At 37.7% G+C, this 23,673-nt stretch overlaps 1 protein-coding gene across 2 annotated transcripts in view; it reads left to right on the plus strand.

Moving 5' to 3' along the window:
- LOC126856560 (sal-like protein 1) overlaps positions 1–23,054 on the plus strand; it is a 42,637-nt gene extending 19,583 nt beyond the window's left edge. For both annotated transcript variants that reach the window (XM_050605172.1, XM_050605173.1), the window contains exon 2: positions 17,284–23,054. In XM_050605172.1, the coding sequence (XP_050461129.1) occupies positions 17,467–19,548 (2,082 nt within the window). In that variant the 5' untranslated portion in view covers positions 17,284–17,466 and the 3' untranslated portion in view covers positions 19,549–23,054. The remainder of the gene's footprint in view (positions 1–17,283) is intronic.
- The last annotated feature ends 619 nt before the right edge of the window (positions 23,055–23,673 follow it).

Consider the following 23,673-nt stretch of genomic DNA (forward strand, 5'->3'; position numbering starts at 1 on the left):
AATCAATTTTTTTTTTTTTTTTATAAAATAAAAATATTCTCATTTTCATTTTTTTTAAAAAAGAATTTAAATAATTTCTGTGCAAGTAATTAATTCTGGAATTATTAGCAAGTTGCATTTCATTTTTGGAAGGGTTTACGTTTTTTGGCATTATCCTTCTTTTCCCGTAAGAAACTAATAATTTTAAAGCGCTATATAATTAATTTCACATAACATTGAAACTTTCATTTATATTTAACAATTATCTCGAGAATCATAATTGTACATAATTAATGACTCTTGCGCGCGATCGTTAATCACAATTTAATATTTTTCCTTAGACTTCGTTAGATTTTTTAGTCCGAGTGCCATGATGCTGCGTAAGCAAATACTGTTATAACGAAGAATTAAGAATAATCCGAGAGGGAAAGGGGAGAGGTGAGGGGAGGGGAGGGGAGAAGATCGGATTTCGAGCAGACCCGAAAAAGACGACCTGGACCCCGTGGAGGTCCTCTCTCGGTGCTTAACTGTATATTATCGTAATACTTTTTTCTTTTTAGTCATTGTTCGAATTAAGGGTCAGCCCGTGCTCGTAAAATTACCGAGGCCTACTTCGACTCGCGTACCGGACTTTCACATCGTTAGTTTGTACCCTTATTTTCTTGATTGCAGCCTCGCGACAGGGCGGTAGAAAATAGGGTGAAAAAATCGACGAGCGAAACGGCAATATAGTTAACTTCTCCCTAAATATAACCATAGAATATACAAAGTAATAAAACAAAAGCAATAAAATACTAGCGACAAATTAAAATAATGATAATGACAATAATTGTTCAAACAATCTGTAAGTGTATAAAAGAAATTTAAATTATGCAATTTCTATAACTCTAAGTTAAGAGAGATTAAGATTATTGTACTAAAATAATATTATAAAACAGTGTCGTATGAACTGTTAACGCGATAATAAAAAAGAAATAGACGCGACTAACTTATTAATAAAAATCCACGATATAAAAAGATAAAATAACTTTTCTCGTTTTTCTTGATCTTGTGTTTTCATGCTAACTGTTTTAATATAATTAATATACCGTAATATTAATGACGTTAGTATGTGATTAACGTCATTCCAACGATGATTTATTTGCGATCAGGTCTATATTAGCTATTTTTCGACGATAAAATGTTTTGATATCGATTCGGAAAAAAAGCCGTCGGGATAAACAGGCACACGCGTACTGAAGAATTGAGAATCTCGCGCGACGATCGAAAGGCGTACCGCGCAATCGAGCATAGCCGGTAATTAACCTTCAAGGACATTACAACTATTTTAAAATAAGCAAATCGTGATCCTGATATCGCGCTACCAATCGAAGCCGATCGACGTTGCCGTTCGAATCCAGATCTATCAACCGTAAGTCAGACACGATTCTTCGACTTATCGAGAAATTCCAAGTTAAACAACAAAACTACTTATGTATTACAAAAAAATAATAAATAAATTTATCTCCCAATACATTATCCATATGTGCTGCCTGATAATATATTCTCTACTACAATATACTTAATTATATAGAGCTCTCGGAATTTCTTGACTGCCTTGCCGTCCAATAAAATTATATCCAGCCATCCGATTTTATTTGATTTCATCTCTCGAAGGTCCTTTTTTGTGTACACGAAAATGTTTTCGCGCTTGTGAGAAGGTTGTGCGAGAGTCCTTGGGATACAGGATATCCGCGTCATCCATTCGATCGACACATTAGAAAAAAGGCATTGCGATCGATGCATCTCGCGAGGATAAAAAGAAAAAAGAATCGACGCTGCTGTTGTAACGGATCGGGAGTTGCTTTGTTTATTTATTTATTTATTTCGTTGCGCACGCGCGTTATTCTCGTCCTTGGAGGAAGTTACAGACAGGAACGGGGTCCGTGAATAATGATCAATGTCGCTGATTGAGTAATCGTCTAGCGGTATCAATCGATCTCGCTTCTTGTCACCGTCGCTAAAAATAAATTCGCGAACGTACGGGCTATGGGAGGGAGAAAGAAAAAAAGTAGAAAATAAATTGCACGCGACACTCTCGATTGCTCTTGTCTCAGACTTGACTCGTTCTTATATTGTAAGTACGCTATACAGGATGTGTATTTTAATTACTCGTATTTAGAAGGTGAAAATTTTGATATCTCTCATTTCTTGTTTCCAACAAATTTTTTTATTGTTTAATATGTAAACAATTTTAAAAATTTCTTTAAAATTGTGTATGACATTATTTGATATATACATATTTGTTTGTTGAATATAATATTCAATATTTCTATTCCATCGATTACAGACTGTCATTAATTAATTCTCGAGAATAACGTAAACTGTATCACTCTTTTAGGCTAAAAAAAAAACGATAGCTGCATTATTCATGAATTCCGTAAACGGAATTTACTCCACGATCGATATTCACCGTATTTAAGTGTTGCAGCCACGCGATCGCGATTGCAGATGAAAACATTTGCATTGCACAATCGCGATACGCGGACGGCGAAATGAAGAAGAAAAAAAGAGACTCGCTCTATATCGGATAAGTTTAATGCGACACGATTGCTAATTGCCGACGCGATTATATTATCACTGTCCGTCATATAAATCGTCGGGAATCTGAGCGAAGGCGTGCACAGAAAAAGATATTAATACAAGAGTATTTACAAACAAAAAAAAAAAGAAAAAAAAAATCACAAGATAATTCAATGAAATTTCCCGCGAAACACTCTATATATCGTTTGATGAATCGTTTGTTGCATATTTTTGGAAAAAAAAAAAAAAGGATATTTTATTCTCCGCTTCGATGCAAGATTTAACGGTTCAATTTTTTGCCTCTCTCTCTCTCTTTCTCTCTTTATTCTTTTTTTTTTGTCGCGATAAAATACGGCGACCATGTTTCACGATATGCACTTTCCTCAGATGTCTATTTAATGCTCACGGCGATGGAAAGTGTCTCTCACTCGACTCGAAACAAGAGAAATATCAAGTTGTTTAAAACTCGTTCAAAACCAAATTTTCGTCCGTCCGAGAAAACACATAAAATTTCAAAATGTGCTTATATTTGCCACTATTGGATCTACTAACATAAAAAAGATACTAGCTAAATCCGCCGGATAAAGATTAATGATATTAAAATTTTTCAATTACCGAGTAGAATTGCATAAATATTAAGAAATTATTATATATAATTATTAATAAAATATAATAAAATATAATATTAATTAATATAATAGTATATTATTATTAAATTAGTTATTTATTATAATATTAACTAAAATATAATATTAATTAATAAAATATAATAAAATTATTATATATGTATATAAGTAAAAGAAACAAAACGTGGAAAAGAAATACATACGGAATAGAAAAATTTGTCTGTCTTCATCCACTTATCCACGTATAAAAAAATAATGAAAAATAATTTAAAGGGATACGAAAATGGAACAGCTCTGACTAATACTCTCTACTCGTTTGTCATATACACTCACTGAGAGAAAGGACGTTAAAAAAAAAAATAAAGATCACGGTGAGAATTCAAAAGGCAATCATGGAATTAAAATTGTGCTTTTGTGTGGCACAATAAAAGTGCGGGGTGAAAGGGGTACTCAAGGCCGCGAGCGGCAACGCCACTCCATAATACTCTCGCGTACCCGTGACACTTGTTCCGGCGATTTAGGAATTTGCATGATCGAGCATACGTACGCACACACGCACCTATACGCTTGTGTAAAGTCCACTCGAGACTAGTTATCTCGTCGAGAATAAGCAATCGCTAACACCGGGACGGCCTTAATACGACTTTAATGCACCTCCAAGGCGTTCACCCCGCGATACTACTCCTCCTCCCTCCTCTCACCCGTCTCTCTCTCTCTCTCTCTCTCTCTCTCTCTCTCTCTCTCTCTGTCCCCACAACAACGTTTCCCCCTTTTCTTCACTCTAAGAAATTATGTCAGTGATTTTTCGGCTCCCTTGTTTTGTGCCTGCGCTTGCGAAATCGACAGACACGAAATAGAAAACCGGAATCGCCTGGAATTCGGACAGGTGTTTCGGCGTTTTGCGCAGCGAAATCGATCGCCGCCAAATCGATCCCGGTGGAACAAGTATAGAGTTTCTTTCTTTTCCGCGGACTTTAACCTTAGCAAGTTATGTTTATAAGCAATATGAAAAAATTTTAAATTCGTGTAACCTATTGTATTGAAATTCTAGTTTCAATAGATTTTTGACAAGCTTCAATATTGTTACAATTCTTTTCATTCAAAATTCCAAAGACAAGACGGTAAAGTTTGCAAAAATTTTGATATTAATAATATATTTTAAATATTAATAAATAATATTTAAAAAGTACTAAAATGTGATATCTAGAAATTTGAAAAGACTCGCAAAGACAAAAGGAAGAATTCGAAATTTCGAGATTCAAAAAATCCCGAGTCGAGAACTTCAGAATCCGTGGTCGCGGCTTCTACATTTGTGTTGGCACGCTCTTTGCATTCCGAAATGAATACAAAGACCGGCAAAATGGCGACCGTGGGATTTCGTATGCGGACAGAGGGACACGAATTCCTTCGCTACCAAAGACTAAAGGTATAAAGCGGATGTCGAGTTAATTTTAAATGCACCCTGCGTAGCCCGTGCATCTTTCTGTCTCTTCTCCATTTCGCTGCGATTCGATGCATCTTTTCGAGAGGTGTGTTGCCCATATCTTGTACTTGAAACTTTAGAATTTAGATTTACTGAAACGCGCGCGAGATAAAATCCACGATAGAAAAATATAATAACATAATGCATTTTTATAATGTAAATTTATAGAAAAATAAAAATTTTTCTAGATGCTTGAAAATAGTATTTAAATTTATAGAAATTAAAATACGCGCGAGATTCTTGCTTTTTCTCTGTTTCTACATTTTTTTTTAATTTTTATCTACAAATAAAATACAATAAAATGTTTTTTCAAAAATTAAATATTAAAATATTTAATATAACGAAACACGTTATTAATGCAAAATTCAAAGATTTTGTATTTTAAATCTTTCAACTTTTTTAAATATCTAGTCTATATAATAATTGCGTAAATACACATTTATATTATTAATATATCACGATTAACTATGTTGATCATTTCCTTGATGTTACTCAAGTTCCGATGGAATATTTTAGAAATCATTTTGCGAAGCGAGAGCGTTTCTCGCGCGAGCAATAAACGAGACGAAGAAAGCGAGTCTACGGATCTTTGGCGGCGATTTCCCGAAATTCCGACGCGTTCAATTAAAGCATCGGACATAATAACGCTCCGCTTTCTCTGATTTTGGCGCTGCCAGAGCGGAGCGTTGCTCGCCTCTCGGAAGAGAGATCGTTAATCGAGAGAAACAAACGGTGAAATAAGATTTGTAACCAAGACTAATTACAATGCCTGGCTTCCGTCGTCTCATACAGCCGACATTACGCACGTACACACACGCAACACACACACACAAACATATGCGCATCTTCAAGCCGACTAAATAAGAGTTCACAAAAATATTGAGAAAACCTCTTTCGTCTCACCGTGAGAATTGTAATCGTTCAGCAAAATAACAAAGTATTAGAATGAATAAAAAAATGCGATTTAAAATAAATATGTATATATAATACATTGCTAAAATATTATTGGAGGTCGTTTTGCACATATAAAATATCGTATTCTGAAAATATCTTGTAATCTCAAAAAAGTTCCTTCACATTATCTCTCTTATATTTATTTATTTCTCTAGAAATTATTTAAGAGTCATCGACATAGAATCAATATTATTTCAAATATGTTCATCATATTAGCAAGTTTAGCAAGTCAACAAAATTGTATTTAGAGCCAGGAATTTCTGAAATATATATCGTGTTGCCATAAATAAAAATATTATTGAAATATTTCTAAATAAATTCTAATTGATTTGAATTTTAAATTCTAAATAAATTAAAATAGTTTTATATGCCTTACTGACTGTAACATTTATGTGAATATAATAATATGCTAATTATATATGTTCATTAACACGCGGAATGTTGCAAGAAAGAGAACAACTTCACGTTCCTTGCGGACACTTTATTTCCAGCGTGATTATTTTTTGAGAGAACAATTTTGAGATAATTATTGAAAAACGGTGAAATGGAGAGGAGCTTCCACATTTTAACTGCGTGCTCGAATTACTACGAAGGTGTGTACGAAGGCTGTGTCCAGCTTCCAACACGAACGGCGGACGATTAGGCTGGAACGCGACAATCTCAGGCTTCAACTACTGGTCTAGAAAAGCGTCTCGGCTCGGTCCTCGCTTTATACGTGAATCTAATTGCTAATTACTAATTAGCAAGCACAGTTTCCCGCAACGAGCGACTTGAACCCCGAAAATTATTGCGCTACGCGCTCAGAAGCTAATGTCCTTCATGAATTACGTCGGGACGCCATTTATCTCAATTATTATAATTATCTCGTGACGCAAAAAGGATTCCGAAAGAATTTAAATTCTTAAGAATGTAATTTATTTTTAGATTATTCTAATAAATTAATTTTTGAGACAATTTTGAATTATCTTGATATCTCAATTAATTATTTTAACTTTGTGACATATTATTTCATTTTATATTTTTAAGATTTTTCCAAGTTACATATTTACATATCTTTTAAAACTCAATTTTGTGAAAATTATTTTAATTATTATTTCATTATTTTTACAAAAAAAAAAATAAAAAAAAATTATTTGAATAAAGTATGTGATTTATTTTAACAATTTTTAAATTCAAACGACAACATTTAATGTTTAATATAACTTTAATATTGCGAGTTTTCATAGAAAATTGACAGATAATTCTATTTAAAAATATAAAGTTCTTTGGCTTTTGATTGAAGGATCCAAGGATCGAGTGGTGCTTGTCGAGGCGCGTATTTTACAAGCTTTGTTGGTCGGCGTGTTCGTTTAAAAACAGACGGGTGTTTAAAAAGGCACTCCTACTATCCGCACTCGCCTAACAGCCCATAAAGAAGACAATTTACCGAGCATACTCAGACATTGCTCCACGAAGTGAGAAGCCCACTCGATCCGCCGCGCGGTTACGATTCTCTCGGCATAGTTTATCTCGAGTCTCTTGTCGAGTGTGTATTTGTATCTTTACTTAAATTACTTAACCGGCATGTCTCAGAATGCCCGCCACAGAGATACTCGACACGCACGCATTCACTTGGCGTGCGAGATACTCGGCTGTCAAAAGTAGTTGAAAAATTGTCCAAGACATCTTTCGGAAAATTTTCATATAATGACTTATAGAGAACACGTGCTGAATTAAACGTTAATTTATAAAAATACCAACGAAAAAAAAAAATATAAAATCGTCGAAGTTAAAAGCAGAATGAAATCCAAGTTTTTAAATAAAAATAACATTTTTCTTTATTTGTATTATTTTCGTTCTCGATTCTTTATATCCATCGCATTAATTTATTCGATATATCCTATGTTTCTTATTTTCACATATAAATATACATATATATATATATATATATATATATATATATATATATATATATATATATGTATATTTTTGCCGTGAATATAAACTTGAGAAATTTCGTTGCGGTCCGGATAAAAAGATTATTCCTGTCCGGTTCTCCTTCACGAGTTTAAAACGCGTTGACGTCTCGACGACCTGCATCGGTTACGTAAAGCAATCTCCCGGAACCCCGGAATAAGGAGCAGTCCTGATACATGAGTGTGTATCACATCAGCCTCGTTGAAGCTGAGCGAGCAAAGCGAAACGGAGAGAAAAAGAAAGAGAGAGAGAGAGAGAGAGAGAGAGAGAGAGAGGCTCGAAAAACCTGCTCGCTCGCCGTTTCCTATACGAATATGGAAATCGCCCGGTAACGGATGAAATGCATTCTAAACGCGACAAGGATGCATCGTTCGCCGCGCACGTGCCTCGATGCACGCGTGCAAGCCCCCGCACCCAGCGTTCCCCTTTCCTCACGTGCGACGCAACGCATAACGACGCGGTTCTCTCTCCGTGTGTGAGGCAAAATAAAATATTAAACTAAGAAAATACGACTCTTAAAGATACATATATAAAATGAAATAATATATTTCGCTTGAATTCTATATCAATTTAAGTTGATGTAGAAAAAATTGAAACAAATATAAATTAATTAGATTAACACTAATGAACTAACTAATCCGTTATCTTAGAAACTAATTACACGGGTGGACAAAAAAAAAAACCAAGAATTATTTTATTAAAATAGAAAAAACATAATTTTATATATTTTATCAAGAAAAGAAAAAATTTAAAAATTGTTTTGGTATGAGAAACCTTGATTTCTATTCGTATCTACGAATAATGTCTACGTAAAGTAAAAATAATGAAAATATATATTTTGTTCATATTTTGCTGCATCTTGTATATTCATATTGAATTTATATTTCATTATTTCTAGTATGTATTTCCAATTGTAATTTTCTGCATCTATGTATATATATCTCGGGTTTGCTGCCTGTATCTACTTTGAGATTGCATCTGTCTATTAAAATTTCCAGATGACCTATTTTGCTATTCTAAACAGTGTACCTCTGATAACGATCCATCATGTTCTATTCGTGCACGAGCGGAGCCGTGAAAAAGTTCGAAACGAGGCGATATTCAACGTGACGGATATGCAGCGCGGATTAAACTTACAGTAGAAAGAGAAAGAGAGAGAAGACAGTTGTCCTAAATAACTTAAAATTCCAAAAGACGCATTGTAACTGTGTGGGCCATCTCTCTAACTGCACTTAAAAGAGAGAGAGAGAGAGAGAGAGAGAGAGAGAGAGAGAGAGAGCGCCAATGTGACAAGATGAATAAAGCGAGAGGTAATGCGAGAAAATTTACAGCATCTCATCCTCTCGAAATCGAGAGCCGCGGCGCGGATCGTTTTCTAACGGGATTTAATGCAAAGCCGCGAAATGCGCGCGTGCAACGTAGTGCGATGCAAATGCAAATTTTCCCAGTTTTGATGAATTTCGCGATAGCGCAAGAATACGAATAGACTAATTCGCCGAGGCAGCCGCGCCTCTAAAACGGCCTTGTTGTAGAAACACGCATCGCGGCTTTGTTTGTAAATCGATACAATTGCGTTATCGTTCCGCCGGCTATTTTCCACGGTAGTCGACTTTCGTATTTAGCGAGGAAAATTCGTTCCTTATTCATGCATCGAAATGAATCTAAGGGAGAAACAAGACGAACAAGGATATCCTTTCAACATGAAAAATAAAACTTGAAAAAATTAAATCTAATTTAAAATTCTATATATGTATAAATGTTAAATATAAATTTAACAGTGTAATAATATTTAATAATATTATCTCCTCCTCCTCCTCCTCTTTCTCTGTAATTATATATATAAATATTATTGTCAAAATGATTAAATTTTTTAATGTTATTTTTTCAAATATTCGATTTAAAATTTTGATTTTGTCCAAGCGAAATGAGAGATTTTTGTGTTTAATGGAAGAAAGTATAAATTTCACTGATTAAAAGCGAGTTAAAGAGATAACCGAGAGCAAACTCTCTTAATGTCTCTCTCTCTTCTCGTTACGATCGTATCCCGTGCCCCTATCGTATTCCGGAGGTGATTTCCATTTATTCCCTCCCCTTCTTAATTTAACAATGCTGCCGATTTCGTAAGTGTAGCGTGGCGCGCGATCGCGAAAAGTGTTTCAGCGCGTTTTACGCGCGCGTGCAGCGGGAATTGGGCCGAGCATCCGCTTCTGCCTTTTTTTCGCTCAGAATGAATAAAGTGAGACACGACGGCAAACGTCCGACATCTTCTCTCTCTTACACACATCGCGCGCTCATTTATTATTTTCTTTTTTTTTTTTTTTCGCAGCGCCGCGTCCGATTATTTATTCGCCTTTTTGAATGCTGTCTGCCGGTCACATCTTCCGGCGCGCTTTGCGATTTATATCTCTCGCCTTGTTGCTCCCGAATTTTTTTCCCATCCTTTCTTCGCGCGGCGAACTAACTTTTTTCCGGTTTTTGCACAACGCAAAGTCGTTTTTTTCCCTTCAATTTTTATACGTTTATTTCGATATAAACGTTCTTCTCTCCTCGAGCATTCTTTGCTATGAATCGATTAATTATTTCAACGGTTGGCTCGAATTATTTCGATTTAATTAAAAAAAAAAATTAATTTTATTTTATTTTATTTAAAAAAAATTAAAGATTGAGATATATGTATAAATGCTAAGAATTGAAAAACTGACCACATTTTTCTCAAGAAAAACTGCGACTAAGCAAACACATTTAATGGCTATTTATATTCTATTATAGCATTATATTATAATTCAGATGAATCAATTTTTTTTTAATCACTTTACGCACAAGACATCGGAGATTTAATACGATAATATTATAATGAACTGGTTGTAGGAGAATATATTAACTTCTTGATACACACTGGCATGTAATATTGTGGAACAGAGTGTTTACGGCGAGCGCGTGTGCAATCCGTTATTAGCCACTCGCAAGTAGTTTCGCTTGTCGCGGCGAGATAATTTCCCGTCGTATCCGCGAGATAACGTGTATCCGTCACACGGCCGATCATTAGGGCAGACACATCTATGTTGGTAATTGGACGGCAGTTTTACTGTTAGGAGAGCCGGACCGTTGAATTTTCAAGCGACCCGATCGTCGATTAAGAGCGACCACGCGTCAAACGAAAAAGATACGACACGAGAGCCAAAGTGACGTTATTATATCCCCTTTAACGGCCAATAATATATGTATGAAAAAACGTTGCATTTCGCCGACACTCCGAGTATTGCCGTAATAACGTCACGTTCGAGTACACGCGTCAGGCACACGCCCGATTTTATATATATTAGAGAAATATACTGTAAATTACTTATAAATTACCTGTGTAATATTAAATACAGAGTATATTAAATTAATAATTACAAAGATCAACACACACAAAATATTCAAGATCGAGAATAATTGTTTTCCATAGAAAACAATTATTTTGTATGCTGAATACAATTCCGACTTTTATACTAATAAATTTAACATACAATATTAAATGGAGTTGTAATTAAATTATTCGGTTAATTTGAACAAAAAAACTTGTATATTTATCCGATCAATTTATTGCGAAAAATTGAAGAAAGAAAACTGGAAAAATTTATCGAAAATATATGAGTTTACGAAGAATTAAGTTTCGATCGGCAAATATTAAAGCCCTCTCGCGCAATTTTGCGGCGTCTTTTTGCGAGATTCGGAGGATTGAAATTCCTTTCCTGTACGGTTGACTTTAGTACCCTCTCTCTCTCTCTGTCTCTTTCCTCGGCTCTCTCGCGTCTAATTGTTTGCGGTAAGTGGGTTAAGCGGTCTTGCCCCTTAATTGCCCGGCCAATTCCATAATTTTTTCTCTTTTTTTTTTTTTTTAAATTGAATCAGCTCCTTTAATTGCGCACGAGGAGCGGCGACAGAGAAAGCTGTCGTAGGTTTAAAAGGCTATCTTCTTGAAATAGGCTAGGCAGTAAAGACTAACCATAAAACACTCCCAAAATATTTTCGTACGCGCAACTTTGTTCGCGAACCGTTGCCTTTTAAATACGATCTAACATCGTTTTATGTGATCGTCGAAGATTTAAGATTTAGTATTCTCTCAAGAAACTTGAGCTTATCTAAATTTTTAACCCATAATTTACTTGGCTTACCAACTGCTAAGGCGACATAAAAGCAAAATTATCAAAGAAAATATTTTTTTTTTTTTAAATTCCATAATCCCAATATAAAATCCTATGAGAATTCTGATATTTTTTCCAGAAGCAGAAGAAATCCCTGAGAATTCCAGCTTTTCCAAGGAGTAGATACTCCTATCTCGGAATCCAATAACATTTTAACGTGACCCGATAACTTCCTTTTTCTTCCTCTGCGCGAACGCAACGTCTGATTACGCAACGTGCTCCAATTTCTTCGCAATCTATTCGCTCCGCGGCCGGCGAGTAAATGCTCTATTAATACCTGCTCGTCGTGTCTTCCCTACTGAACCTGTTTGTTTCTCTCGGGCGAACACACCGTTACATCATAATTCTCGGACAGCATCGCCGAAGTTGCTTTCTTAGCTACTCTCGCGACCGGCAAGAGGCTCTCGCTCGCCGGAGAGGACTTTATTGCTTCATTTACGTCCAATATCATTTCGCGATCGCGGTATCTCTCCGATTCCCTCGCAGCGTTTCCATTTCTTCGCTATCCCCTGCTTCGCCCCCGTCCCGCACTCGGAGATTTTGCAATCAGTTCGCCGATATACTCGCTCGCGTTTCGCTTCGACGACATAAACGCCGGCCCCGCGGCCGAGTTTCGCAACGACAATAATGCGCTCTTTTTTATGTTTCCCACCGCATTCAGGACCATATTCTTTTTTTTTTTTTTTCTAATAAGATTTTGAATTCGGAAATAAAAAAATATATTCTTTCAGTTTCGTGTCATCGTATTACGCAAGTTGATGACTCTAAAAGAAATCCCGGGTCTTAAAGTGTTAATTATGATACGACATCGAGAAATTTCGTGACATTTTTATCAAAACAAACGTTTTTTTTTTCTAACCGTTTCGAGATTTAAAGAGAGAGAGAGAGAGAGAGAGAGAGAGAGAGAGAGAGAGAAGAATATAAAACTGGATGTGAAATTCACAGGACGAATCAATCGGAAAGAAAGAGGAAGACGTGACGTTGTGTGAAATTATATCGACCAAATGAAGCGATAAAATTCAACCGCGGACATGTTATTACGGTGTATAAAGGCGCTCGTAAAATTTTACCAATTCCTGCTTACGTAGCGCGAAAGGAGGATGAAAAGATGAAAGCCGGAAGGGCGATGAGACGAGGCGCGTTTTTTTCTCGCTCCGCTCATGCGAAGATTGACTTCGCTTTCTTCCTTTTCTTTTTCACGGCTTGAAATTCGATCGATTGAACCCGAGTGGCCGATGATCTCTTATTCCCACCATGAGAAGCTCCTTGGCCTCTTTTACAAGGGAAATATCCAGGAGATGCCACGTTACACGCAAATAATTTCGCGAGAACGTGACTTATTTCGTCCAGACTTATTCCGAAAAACTCTTTCCTGAAGATTCGCAAAACTTTGATGAGAAATGTACATTTTTTTATTTTTAAAAACTCTCGAATACGTAAAGAATTTTACACGTTGATTCTCGCGCAATATTTTGATTATTGATACTAGAATACTTTTGATCTTTAAATTTTTTAAATAAATAAATTTCGTACGAATCTAATATTTAAAATTTCATATTTTGATATTCGACACCAATTTTGGTGTTTCAGCTGACATTTAGAACTTTTAAATAAATTTCGCGTTCGGCGAAGCCATCGCCCGATTGTCTGATAAAGAAAAAGCGGCGAGTAAAAAATTAGGGACGAAAATAATCGGCCGGAGATCGAGGAAGAGGAAAGCGGTTGTGTTGCCGGGTGTTGAGCGATCGTGAATGAATTCGCAGAATTGGCGAAATCGTCGTCATCAGCCCGGGCCTCATTAGCCCGTTCGATCGATCTTCCGCGCGTGGATCGCGATGGGCCTCGATCGATGGGCCCCCATCCTCTCTTCCCCTCAACCCATCACCTCCTCTCCTCTTTCCCGATCTTTTTCCTCGGAATTGTTGCGAGATCGTCGAACTTCACGATCCGGCTTCCTCCGGGCGACGAGTTGCTCAAACGCGATGCTCGCCGATCGCGTTCCCGGTTGCCCCGCGAGAGATCGAAACTAGATCGCGTTGCACAAGTGATCGCGCAGTCGAGAGAAAAAGATCGCTGCGGTGAACAATCGCATTGTGGCCCCTTGTCCGCCGCTCTTGGGACCTACATTTCCCGAATTTTTCAGCGATTTCATTCGACGTTATGAAAAATTCTCGCTAGTTTCTTTGTGAATTATAATAATCAAGATATTTTTTTTATATTTCGATTATTCGCGATGCACGCGATCAAGGAATAAATAAATTAATGTTATAAATAATTAAAAATGAATGAAAAATTATAAATTAATGTTTTATTTTAATAAATTAATTATATAGAATAAATAAATTATTATATATAATCTCCGTGATTTTTATTCTCGGGCTTGAACTGCGATAAATTCGCGGACTTAATTAGCAAATTTTATCTTTTGAGAAACATCTCAGATCTTCGCCCCGTCATTTCGTAGCGCTACTTTTCTCGTGTCGCTTGTCATTAACCGATAAACGCGCACAATGGCGTGGCAGGGAGACGACCTAGATTTTCCAGAGTTTTCTCGCGCGACGCTTCGCCTCGGTTACATCGGTTACGGGATCGTTTGCTCGTAGAACCTCGAAGAGCCAGGGCTCTCTCGCATGCTCTAAGGCGTGGGAACGCACCGTGATCGTGTATAAATTCGCTCTAGCTAGGCACAGCTCGCGAGAGATAGAAGCGAGGGGGCGAGAGATAGGAGAGAAAAAGAGAGAGAGAATGAGTGAGGAGACTAGGCGCGCGTGTACGACGCCGAGTGGTATGAGCAACGCTTGCGCAACTTCTTTTCCGCGCTCGATTATCCCGCAATGCCGTAGCAACGCACTGTACCAAATTAATACAGTGCGGATCGAGCCTCACGCTCGTGCTAAATGCCAACAAGGCGCGAGCCGCGCGCAACAATTGATCGCAGCCGCCGCTCCCGGATGTCCGAGCGCGCGCGAATGTCATTTCTTTATTGAAGGGATCAGTCTACTTTAAAGGACGCAGAATACTTTATATCATTTGTATTATATTACTATAATGCAAAGTAAATCATCACTATCTAAATATATGAGCGCAATCAAATATCCTTATAAATCATACATATAATTAATTAACAAAATTATATATAAATTACTCACGTGCCGTGGCTCTGCTCCACTGTCACCTGATGTCTCCTTTCCTCATTTGTTTGTCTTTTGTCGTTCCTTCAGTTCTTTCGCACTCACGCAACACTCGCGAAACGAATTTATGATTAATTATGATCGCACGATACTTTACATAGCACTCTTGACATTAATTGCACGCGACACGCACTTTATTTTATATTCCGATGGAAAAACACAATTCACAATGCTTAAAATACGAGATCAATAACGAGTATACTTGTTAATTAAACGCGTCGCAACGCTCGAGTCAATCTGTGTTATATCCGGGATGTCTTATCAATGACAAAGAACCTTGAATATATGACATCAGCAAAGCTGTACTCTAATACTGCGCGCTGAATTAATGGCTAATTGAGACGCCATAATCGCGTTTATTAAATTAATTGATTGTGCGGTTTGAATAGCCAATAGCCAATAAGTAAGAATTGATCGTGTTTGGTAAGCTTTCGGTACTTCGGTCGCGATCACTATACGCGTTTTCCGACACTGCTTTCTCGCTCGAGTCTCGTCGCGTAATAATACGGCGCCGAATTTTGCGCATGTTTTTTTGTTCGACGTATGGCGTACTATCCTTTGTTTACGTTTTCTTGTTGTGCGTGCGGTATGTAATAATATATGTATATGTATACAATCACGATAGATAACTAAGAGGTGCAAAAAACATTTCCTATAAAGTTGAAGATTCAACCAGTGCGCGCGAAATTAATTTTTGCAATTATCCTTATAATTTTTATTTTTTTAATTTTTAATTATCCTTATGATTTTCAATTTGCTCGCGTAATATTATCTTGATATCGTAGCAAAATTACCATGTATTATTTTCGAATTTTTCAATCATTGAAACATCGCGGATTAATACAAAACGGATTGATACGACAATTATCGATACGACAACACGATTAATTGACATAAACACGATCTCGTTATTAATATACTCTCATATTTTAATATCTATCAATATCGTACCATAGATTTGATGTTTGTATATAGATGATCTTTTTATAAAATTATAAAAGGCGTTTTTGGTGACTCATTTTATCGAAATATATGGTGCGAGTCAGCGGAACATACGGTATATGCATAAATAATGCATTTTTAATCACCATGCATATTTGTTTCTAATTTTAACTTGTATATTTATTTTAATTTATTCATTTCAATCAATATTTATTTCAATTTTAACTTGTATTCATTTGTATTATAATTGTGAGTGATAGTAAAATTGCCATAAAGTGCGTGTGTATACTATTCATTAGCGACATTAGATAGCATTGTGTAAATTGGATGCGCAATTTTTGTATCGATGGATGGTAGCTTCATGCAATATGAATTGACACGTGTATGATTAATAAAAGTACCATGTAAAGCGATCGTCGTATACCGATGATTAGCGCGATTGTAATTAATCGTTAATGCAAAGGACAAACAAGCATATCATATGAAAGAATGACAAAGAACAAACAGGCAAAAAGAGGTGTGGAGAAGCATCGAGCAATGCATTTATGAAATTAACAATTTATAATCACAATCAGAATTATTTGTAGAATTAATCACTCGATTATACACGGATATAATTCATTTTATAGCCTGTGAATAATATGATTCATCTATTTTATTTTGAATCATTAAAAAAAATAAAATATTTAATAAACAATAAAATATTTAATAAAACATATTTATAATTATGTATAATTATATATAATATTTGACATATATTATATAAGATTTATAACTTTTTAATTATTTGATTTCTAATATGGGTATTAAAGTTTTTCTGCAGATTATTTTTCAAATTTATTTCGCGAGCAATAAATTCAAAATTAGAATATTTTATACCAATTAATTCGGAAAACAGTTTAATATCAAGTTCATATTATTAAATTATTCGATCACTTTAAATTGTTGTATAGTTATAATGTTTCGTGTTACTGCATCTATAAAAATTTAGTATTTAAAAAATTTTTGAAATTTTTGAAACTTGAAATCTATTTGCAATATATTTTAGTAACTAATTCTGTAATAATATATGTTTTATGTTTGTAATTCGTCATCAATTCGTTTTTTAAAAATAAGAGTGTCAGCATAATGTCAACTCAACCTATTCTAATATAAATTTTTCTGTTAATTGATAGGTTTTGGAATTAGAGCAAGAAATTACCAATAAATCATCGCTTAATTATACCATCTATCTGAAATTAATTTTTCATGCCAGATTAACGAAGACTCAAAAATTCTAAAAAATTCAACATCCTTCTATTTTAAAATTCAAAACCCTTAACCCTTTTTATACTATGGACCACAACGAAGTAGCTGAAACCTGCATTAAAATCGCATTAAAATCTCATCTCCCTTTCTTCTAGATAACCCGTGAATTCCGAGGATGCGGTGGCGAATGGAGCGGAGTCGAGGGCGCTGCGTTTGATGAGGATATCCAGCGCAGATCGACGTCGGCATCGTTCAGCGCACTTGAGCAAATAATTGAAGTTGACTTGGAGCAAGAAGTGGAGTTAACTGAGTACAACAAGCGGCATCATATCGTCCTCATGGACCTGACGGAGGCTTTCGCGCCGGGAGGCGGCGGCGAGGACCTGCCAAAGACGGACTTCTTTGATTTCGTGGTGTCACCACCGCCACACTGCGCTTCAGCTGACGGCGTCGTCTCCGACGAAGAGAGCTTCCTACATCGCGGTACCGGCGGCTGCCGCGCCATGGGTGGTTATCTTCAACAGACTCACGAGGATCACGAGGGCTCGCACGGCGGCTCACCCTTCATTAAAGAAACTAACAACAACACATTGACAGCGCTACCGCCCGTCTCGACTATCACCGGCTCGCTGAGTCATCATCATCAGCATCATCATCACGCGCATCATCACGTGCGCGCACAGCATAGTGTTCAGCCGACTGGAGGCGAGACCACCGCTATGGAATCAGAGTGCGACTACTGGGGCCAAGAGGACGACAGCAAGGAACAAACGTGCAACATCCTGCTGGAGGATCTCAACAAGTACTGTTGGTCCTCGAGCGCGCACACCAACGATGGCGTCATTCACTCGGCGACCGGTGGGACCGATCACCATCAGACCGTAGGTTCGGGCCGTGTAGGCTGCACCGTCAACGACCGACAAAATACGGACGGTGCTATTTATACACTGACAGTGCTGAACAACGAGGCAAATTCCATGGACGCGTTGGATTGTTGCAAGAGCCCGGCACCCGCGTCCGGCGATTCTTGGTCTCTGCGACCGAATCTCGACCTCGACGCCATTCTGAGCATGGAACCGTCCTCCGGCGAGCAAGATCACGAACAGCAGACAAGTGGCGACGTGTCCAGGAGCGTTAACGATAGGTTTCACGGACCGGATGGTCGCGGCTTCACCGTTCCGTCATCGCAATATACCACCGACGACAGCGGCTTCGTCGAGAGTAAAGAGCTGTGCGTGCGCGCATCCTCGGCCAACTGTTCCGGCGACAACAACAATGACTGGAAGCTATCGGACCAGAATCTCCAGGAAGTAGCGGCTGCGGCTGCCGCCGCAGTCGCCGTAGGGGCCGGGGATTCCGCCGAGAGTCTTCTGAGAAGTGCTCTTCAGGGTAAATTGTATACTGGACCGGCTCAATCGGTCTCCTCGTCGTCATCGTCCTCGCAAGCATCTGCCATATCGATGCCAGTTTCGGCAAATACGGCTCTCATGGTTCCCGATCAACCGCAACAACAACAACAACAACAACAACAGCAACAAGAGGACTCTATGCAGGCGTGCACCGATGAGGATCTGTTACTCTCGCAGCTGGAACAGACGACCTACCGACCAGGTGACTATGAAAAACTGAAGAGCATCGCGAACGAAGTAGTGGAATCGTACTGCAGTCTCGAGCCGGTCTGCAACGTGTCAGCGACCACTACGGTGATGTACACACTGGACCCAGCGAGCGGGAGTCTAGGTACCATCACGTTACCGGCCGATCTTGGCCAGGTGAGTACCGTGACGGTCGTCACAGCTGCTCAACAAGATGTTTTACAACAACAACAACAACAACCCGCGCAACGAACCGACGTGGATCAACAGCAGCAGACACAGCAGTCGAGTCAGCTGCAGTTGACTTCCGCCCGAGTGGGCGTCAGTACAAAGCCGCCCAAGAAATACGTTAGACGCGCCAATCGCAACAACGCCAATAGCGCCAGCAACGGCGGTGCCGGCTCGGATACCGGTAGCAATGCGAATCAACAACAGTCTAGCGGTTCCGGCGGCTCACCCGGTAGCGTACAACGCAAGGAGCGCTCCTTGCACTACTGCAGCATCTGCAGCAAGGGCTTCAAGGACAAGTACAGCGTGAACGTGCACATCCGGACGCACACCGGCGAGAAGCCGTTTGCCTGCTCGCTCTGCGGCAAGAGCTTCCGCCAGAAGGCCCATCTGGCCAAGCACTATCAGACCCACGTGACTCAGAAGCCCGCCGGTATCCAGCAGGCCACTTCCGGAAGCGGCACCGGCGGCGGAAACAACGGTAACACCAGTCCGACGGCGGAGACCAACGCGCCCCCCTCCTCAGCATCCCCCGCTATCGTCAGCAGGGCTCAGGTCGCCGTGGACCCCACGGGGGCCTGCAGTCCCCCCAGTTAGTTCGCGAAACGCGAACGCGATACGACTTGCGGGCATACATCCGACCGTGTTTTTCTTTTTTTTTTTTCTTTCGTTCGGAAAAGAGATGGCCGCCGTGGCTGGTTTCTGCTTTCTCTTCTTTCGTTCCCCATTTTTTTTTTTTTTACACGAATATAATTTCCATAATGGAAATGACGAGCTTGCGAGAAAGAGTGAACCATGACGAACGATTAGATGAACGCATCGTGTGTGTATCGGGTGTTCGAAAACTAATCTTGAAAAATAATTATTTTCGAGAATTTGTTTGATTTGATAAAGTTTCGGTTTAACTTGAGTTAATAAAACTTAATTCATTAAATTAATTAAGTAGACTTGCGTACTGGAATTTATTCACAAATTAACGTAATCAAATTTATTTAATTACTTTGGTCAATCCAATTATTTAAATTATTTCTTATATCGATTCAATTAATTTTATTCAATTATTTAAACAACTCAAATTAATTTAATTAAGTCTTCCAGTCAGATTAAAATCAGATTATAGCATTGAAAGTATCAATTGCGAATTATGTGAACAATGGGAATCATTTTCCGTAACATCCTGTACACTGACGAGAAGCCGATTGAATTTCGCATGACGAAACTGCGCGTGACACACCGTAGAATTATTAATTAAAAGATTAATTATATATAAGAATCCCGATCTTTGTTTGCGAGATTATCTATCCTAATGGCGGCAGCTCGCTGCCAAGTTTTTATATTAATTGTTAAATAATTATGGAGAGAGGGGCGTTAATCGCATTCCCCTTAAATTAACATGACATCCGTGAAATTGTTGTTCCTACGATCACCCTTAATGACAATAATGACGAAGACAATGACAGGCGACAATGAAGACAACGACAGAGGGACGAATGTTTATAGCCTACTTGATGATATTAATTATATTTAATAGCCACGAGATATTAAAGTTAAAGATGTTTTATAAAATAAATCTTTACAATTATACAGGATGCTCCAGAACCGTCGAGTTCTTTTAATCGAAGTTTCTACGGTCGGGACACAATTTTTTTTTTTACTACAAAAATATCTAAGATGATCGTTTATCGCATCTTTTCAATTTTTAACACTTTATATCTTCTTCTTATATAATTAATTTACAAATTAAAATTTAATTGAAATAAAAATAAATTGAAATTTCTACTGAAATTTGTTCGACATATTCATTGAATAGAGATTGATTTGAAATCGGTCGAAGAATCTGCAGAGCAGAAAGAATATCCGCCGGTCTTGGAACGTTCCGTATCGAGAGTAGATACTAGATTTAGGTAGTAACTTAGAGCGAGATAAGTGCAGAGTATCGAGAGGAATATCCTTTAATAAGTAATTAGTAGCATGAGCTGTGATTTAGGTACGTACACAACGAGCAGTTTAGAACGAAGCAAACGTAACGGGAATGCTGTTTTTTCACACATTGGTATTCTTTTTTTTTTTTTTAAACTCTCTCCCTCTCTCTCTTCTCTCGCGAAAGCGCAATTAAAAAAAGATGAATCAACCGAGAAGACTATTTCCGATCATTTCGAATGCTTTATCGACAGTTACCGCAGAATTAAGAATCAGACCGTAAGAATCGCATTCATTTTTTGACTTTTCTTGCCTGACTTTGCTTGCAGAATAAGATCTTTTATGAAACATTTTTTTTTTTTATCGATAAAAGACATACTAATGTTAGAATAATATAACAATGTTACATTGTTGCATTAATTGTTATTATGTTTACAATGTTAATAAAATTGATAATTAAATTATTTTAATATCCATTAAATATTAAGGCAAATAATAAAACTGCCCTCGTGTATGTTAATAATTTATTATGCATCACGATATTTATACTGCCGTGATTACCGATGTTGAAGCTCGTCGAACTTCGATAAAAGCAATTAGCAATCACATTTAATTAATAAGCATAACTTTGTCCACGCGATTCTTTCGACTACGATCTCACAAAAGCTGCGATAAAATCACGCAATGCAACTCGTTCCGTATGCGAATGCGATAATCGGGACGAAGAGAGAGACGCGCGAATTTTCGCACACCTTATATATACGCGTGCTACATTTTCCGGGGCCCGCGACCCCGTCAGCGGAGGTCAAAGTTTCCGAACAGGCTATCCCCCTCGGGCTATCGCGAGGCTCGCCAGTCTGGTAATTACACGTTGCGTCGATATTGCGTTACGTGCATGCCCATCACACGCATATGCACGATGCATGACGTCGCGTCGCGTCGTGACGCAGGTGGCGATAAATTTACCTCAAGGGATGAATTTATCCGTCGGCGATTCGTTATCGGTATAATTAATTGCGCGGCCTTCACGCAAATGTAAAGCGGTTTTCGAAAGGCGCACTTAAACAAAATATGCAACGCGTTCAACTCTTATCAGCGAGTAACCTGATTTTAATATTAATTAAAACTTTCCAAAACTAATGCTTTTCTCTCTCTCTCTCTCTCTCTCTCTCTCTCTGTCCTCAGTTATATAAAAATATTATATATTTCTAAAAATGGATATATATTATGTAAAAACATAATTAACTTGGAATTTGCGAGGCTTCAATTTTATCTAAATTTATGCTTTTTTAATGAAATCTGTCTAGATAAGAGTTGAGAGCGTTTGAAGATTATCGAAGTAAAAATCTGAGCATGTTTGCTGCAAAATTCGAAAGATTTAGAAAGTTTTACACGATTTCGCAGTCGGTCGTATCCCTCGTCCTCCGATCCCCGCCCAATTTGCGTAATTAGTCACGTATGTGCAAAACAATGGAGACTATTTTATCGCCGCACTAAGACCGATACTCGATCGACGATACGAGCGGCAATTTAAGTTTGAAAACACATCGTCAGGCATTTTTCATAATCAGATCGAGGCAAATTAGTTAATTGAAAAAAAATAATATCAAACGACATTTTTCAATATTTTTAGCCGTCATAATACGCGGTGCCGAGAAAATAATAGGAATTGAAATTTTATTTTTATTTCTGTTTATTTTTATCCTTGTAATTTATCAAAAAGAAAATGGGCGGAGAAACTGCAAAAGATTAACATATCTATCTCTTTGCTTGCACGTTACTCTAATTAAAACAGGCAGCAACAGCAGATCATCGCAATTATATCTGAAACGTCTACAATTTTACGATGTCGATCATATCTTTCCCCCCCCCCCTCCCCCCTTCGTGCTTCATTATGAAAGCAGAAAAGATCCATAAAAGAAATTCAAAAGATTGTAATTTTTCTTCTCCGTCCAGAAATTATAAATACTAAATTATACAGTTTTATCTTTATTGCTAATAATTCTACAATGCGTTCCATATTATTTTCCAATTGCTGCACAAGATAAATTAAACAATAGAGAGATAAATTTGTTTTCCTCTATAATCTTCTAACAATAAAATTTAGAAACTTTTCTTTCTTCTCTGGAGCGAGAGTAATTCTGCGATTCGTTCTATACATTATTTTTAATTACTGGGCTAAAGTAAATTCGATCTCTAAGCGAGGGGGGAGGGGAGAGGGGGGGGGGTAATTAAAGTACGGGCGAACCGAGCCGTATGGCGTAGGGAAAGGGGGCCGACTCGCTTGGTTTGTAGGGCACCTCGATATAAGGGCGTTATTACAGCAACGGTGCCTCATCACATCAGTCTAGGGTACTTAAAGATCGCGATGATGAGAGCGACCTTATAAGGGGTGTTTAAAGTCACCGCCATCGCGGCTTTCACCAATCTTCGTCGAATCGGATTGCGGCCCGCCCGGCTTCTAATCAGCCTTGCGGCGAATTGACCCCCCGATCTCGCGATTGCGAAAGGAAAGCGGCGTCGTCGTCTAAATCTTTGAATCACGGCGAGGATACGACGACTTTCAATCAATGCGTCGGCTTTAAGGGTTAATGAGATCTTCGAGTTTCCTCGAGTCTGAAAAGTTTCGTATCAACGAATCTTTCTACCAGCAAATACTTTTGTTTTTATTTGCAATAAAAAAATTTATATATATATAATATTTTTCTTTGTGCGTCTTTTATATTCTTTAATTCTGTCTTCTATGATAAAAATTTTATAAAAAAAAATTTTTAGATTGCGAATCAAAAAGCTTGAGAAGTA

Source organism: Cataglyphis hispanica, chromosome 19 (genome assembly GCF_021464435.1).
Source record: "Cataglyphis hispanica isolate Lineage 1 chromosome 19, ULB_Chis1_1.0, whole genome shotgun sequence".
Classification (NCBI taxonomy): Eukaryota; Metazoa; Arthropoda; class Insecta; order Hymenoptera; family Formicidae; genus Cataglyphis; species Cataglyphis hispanica.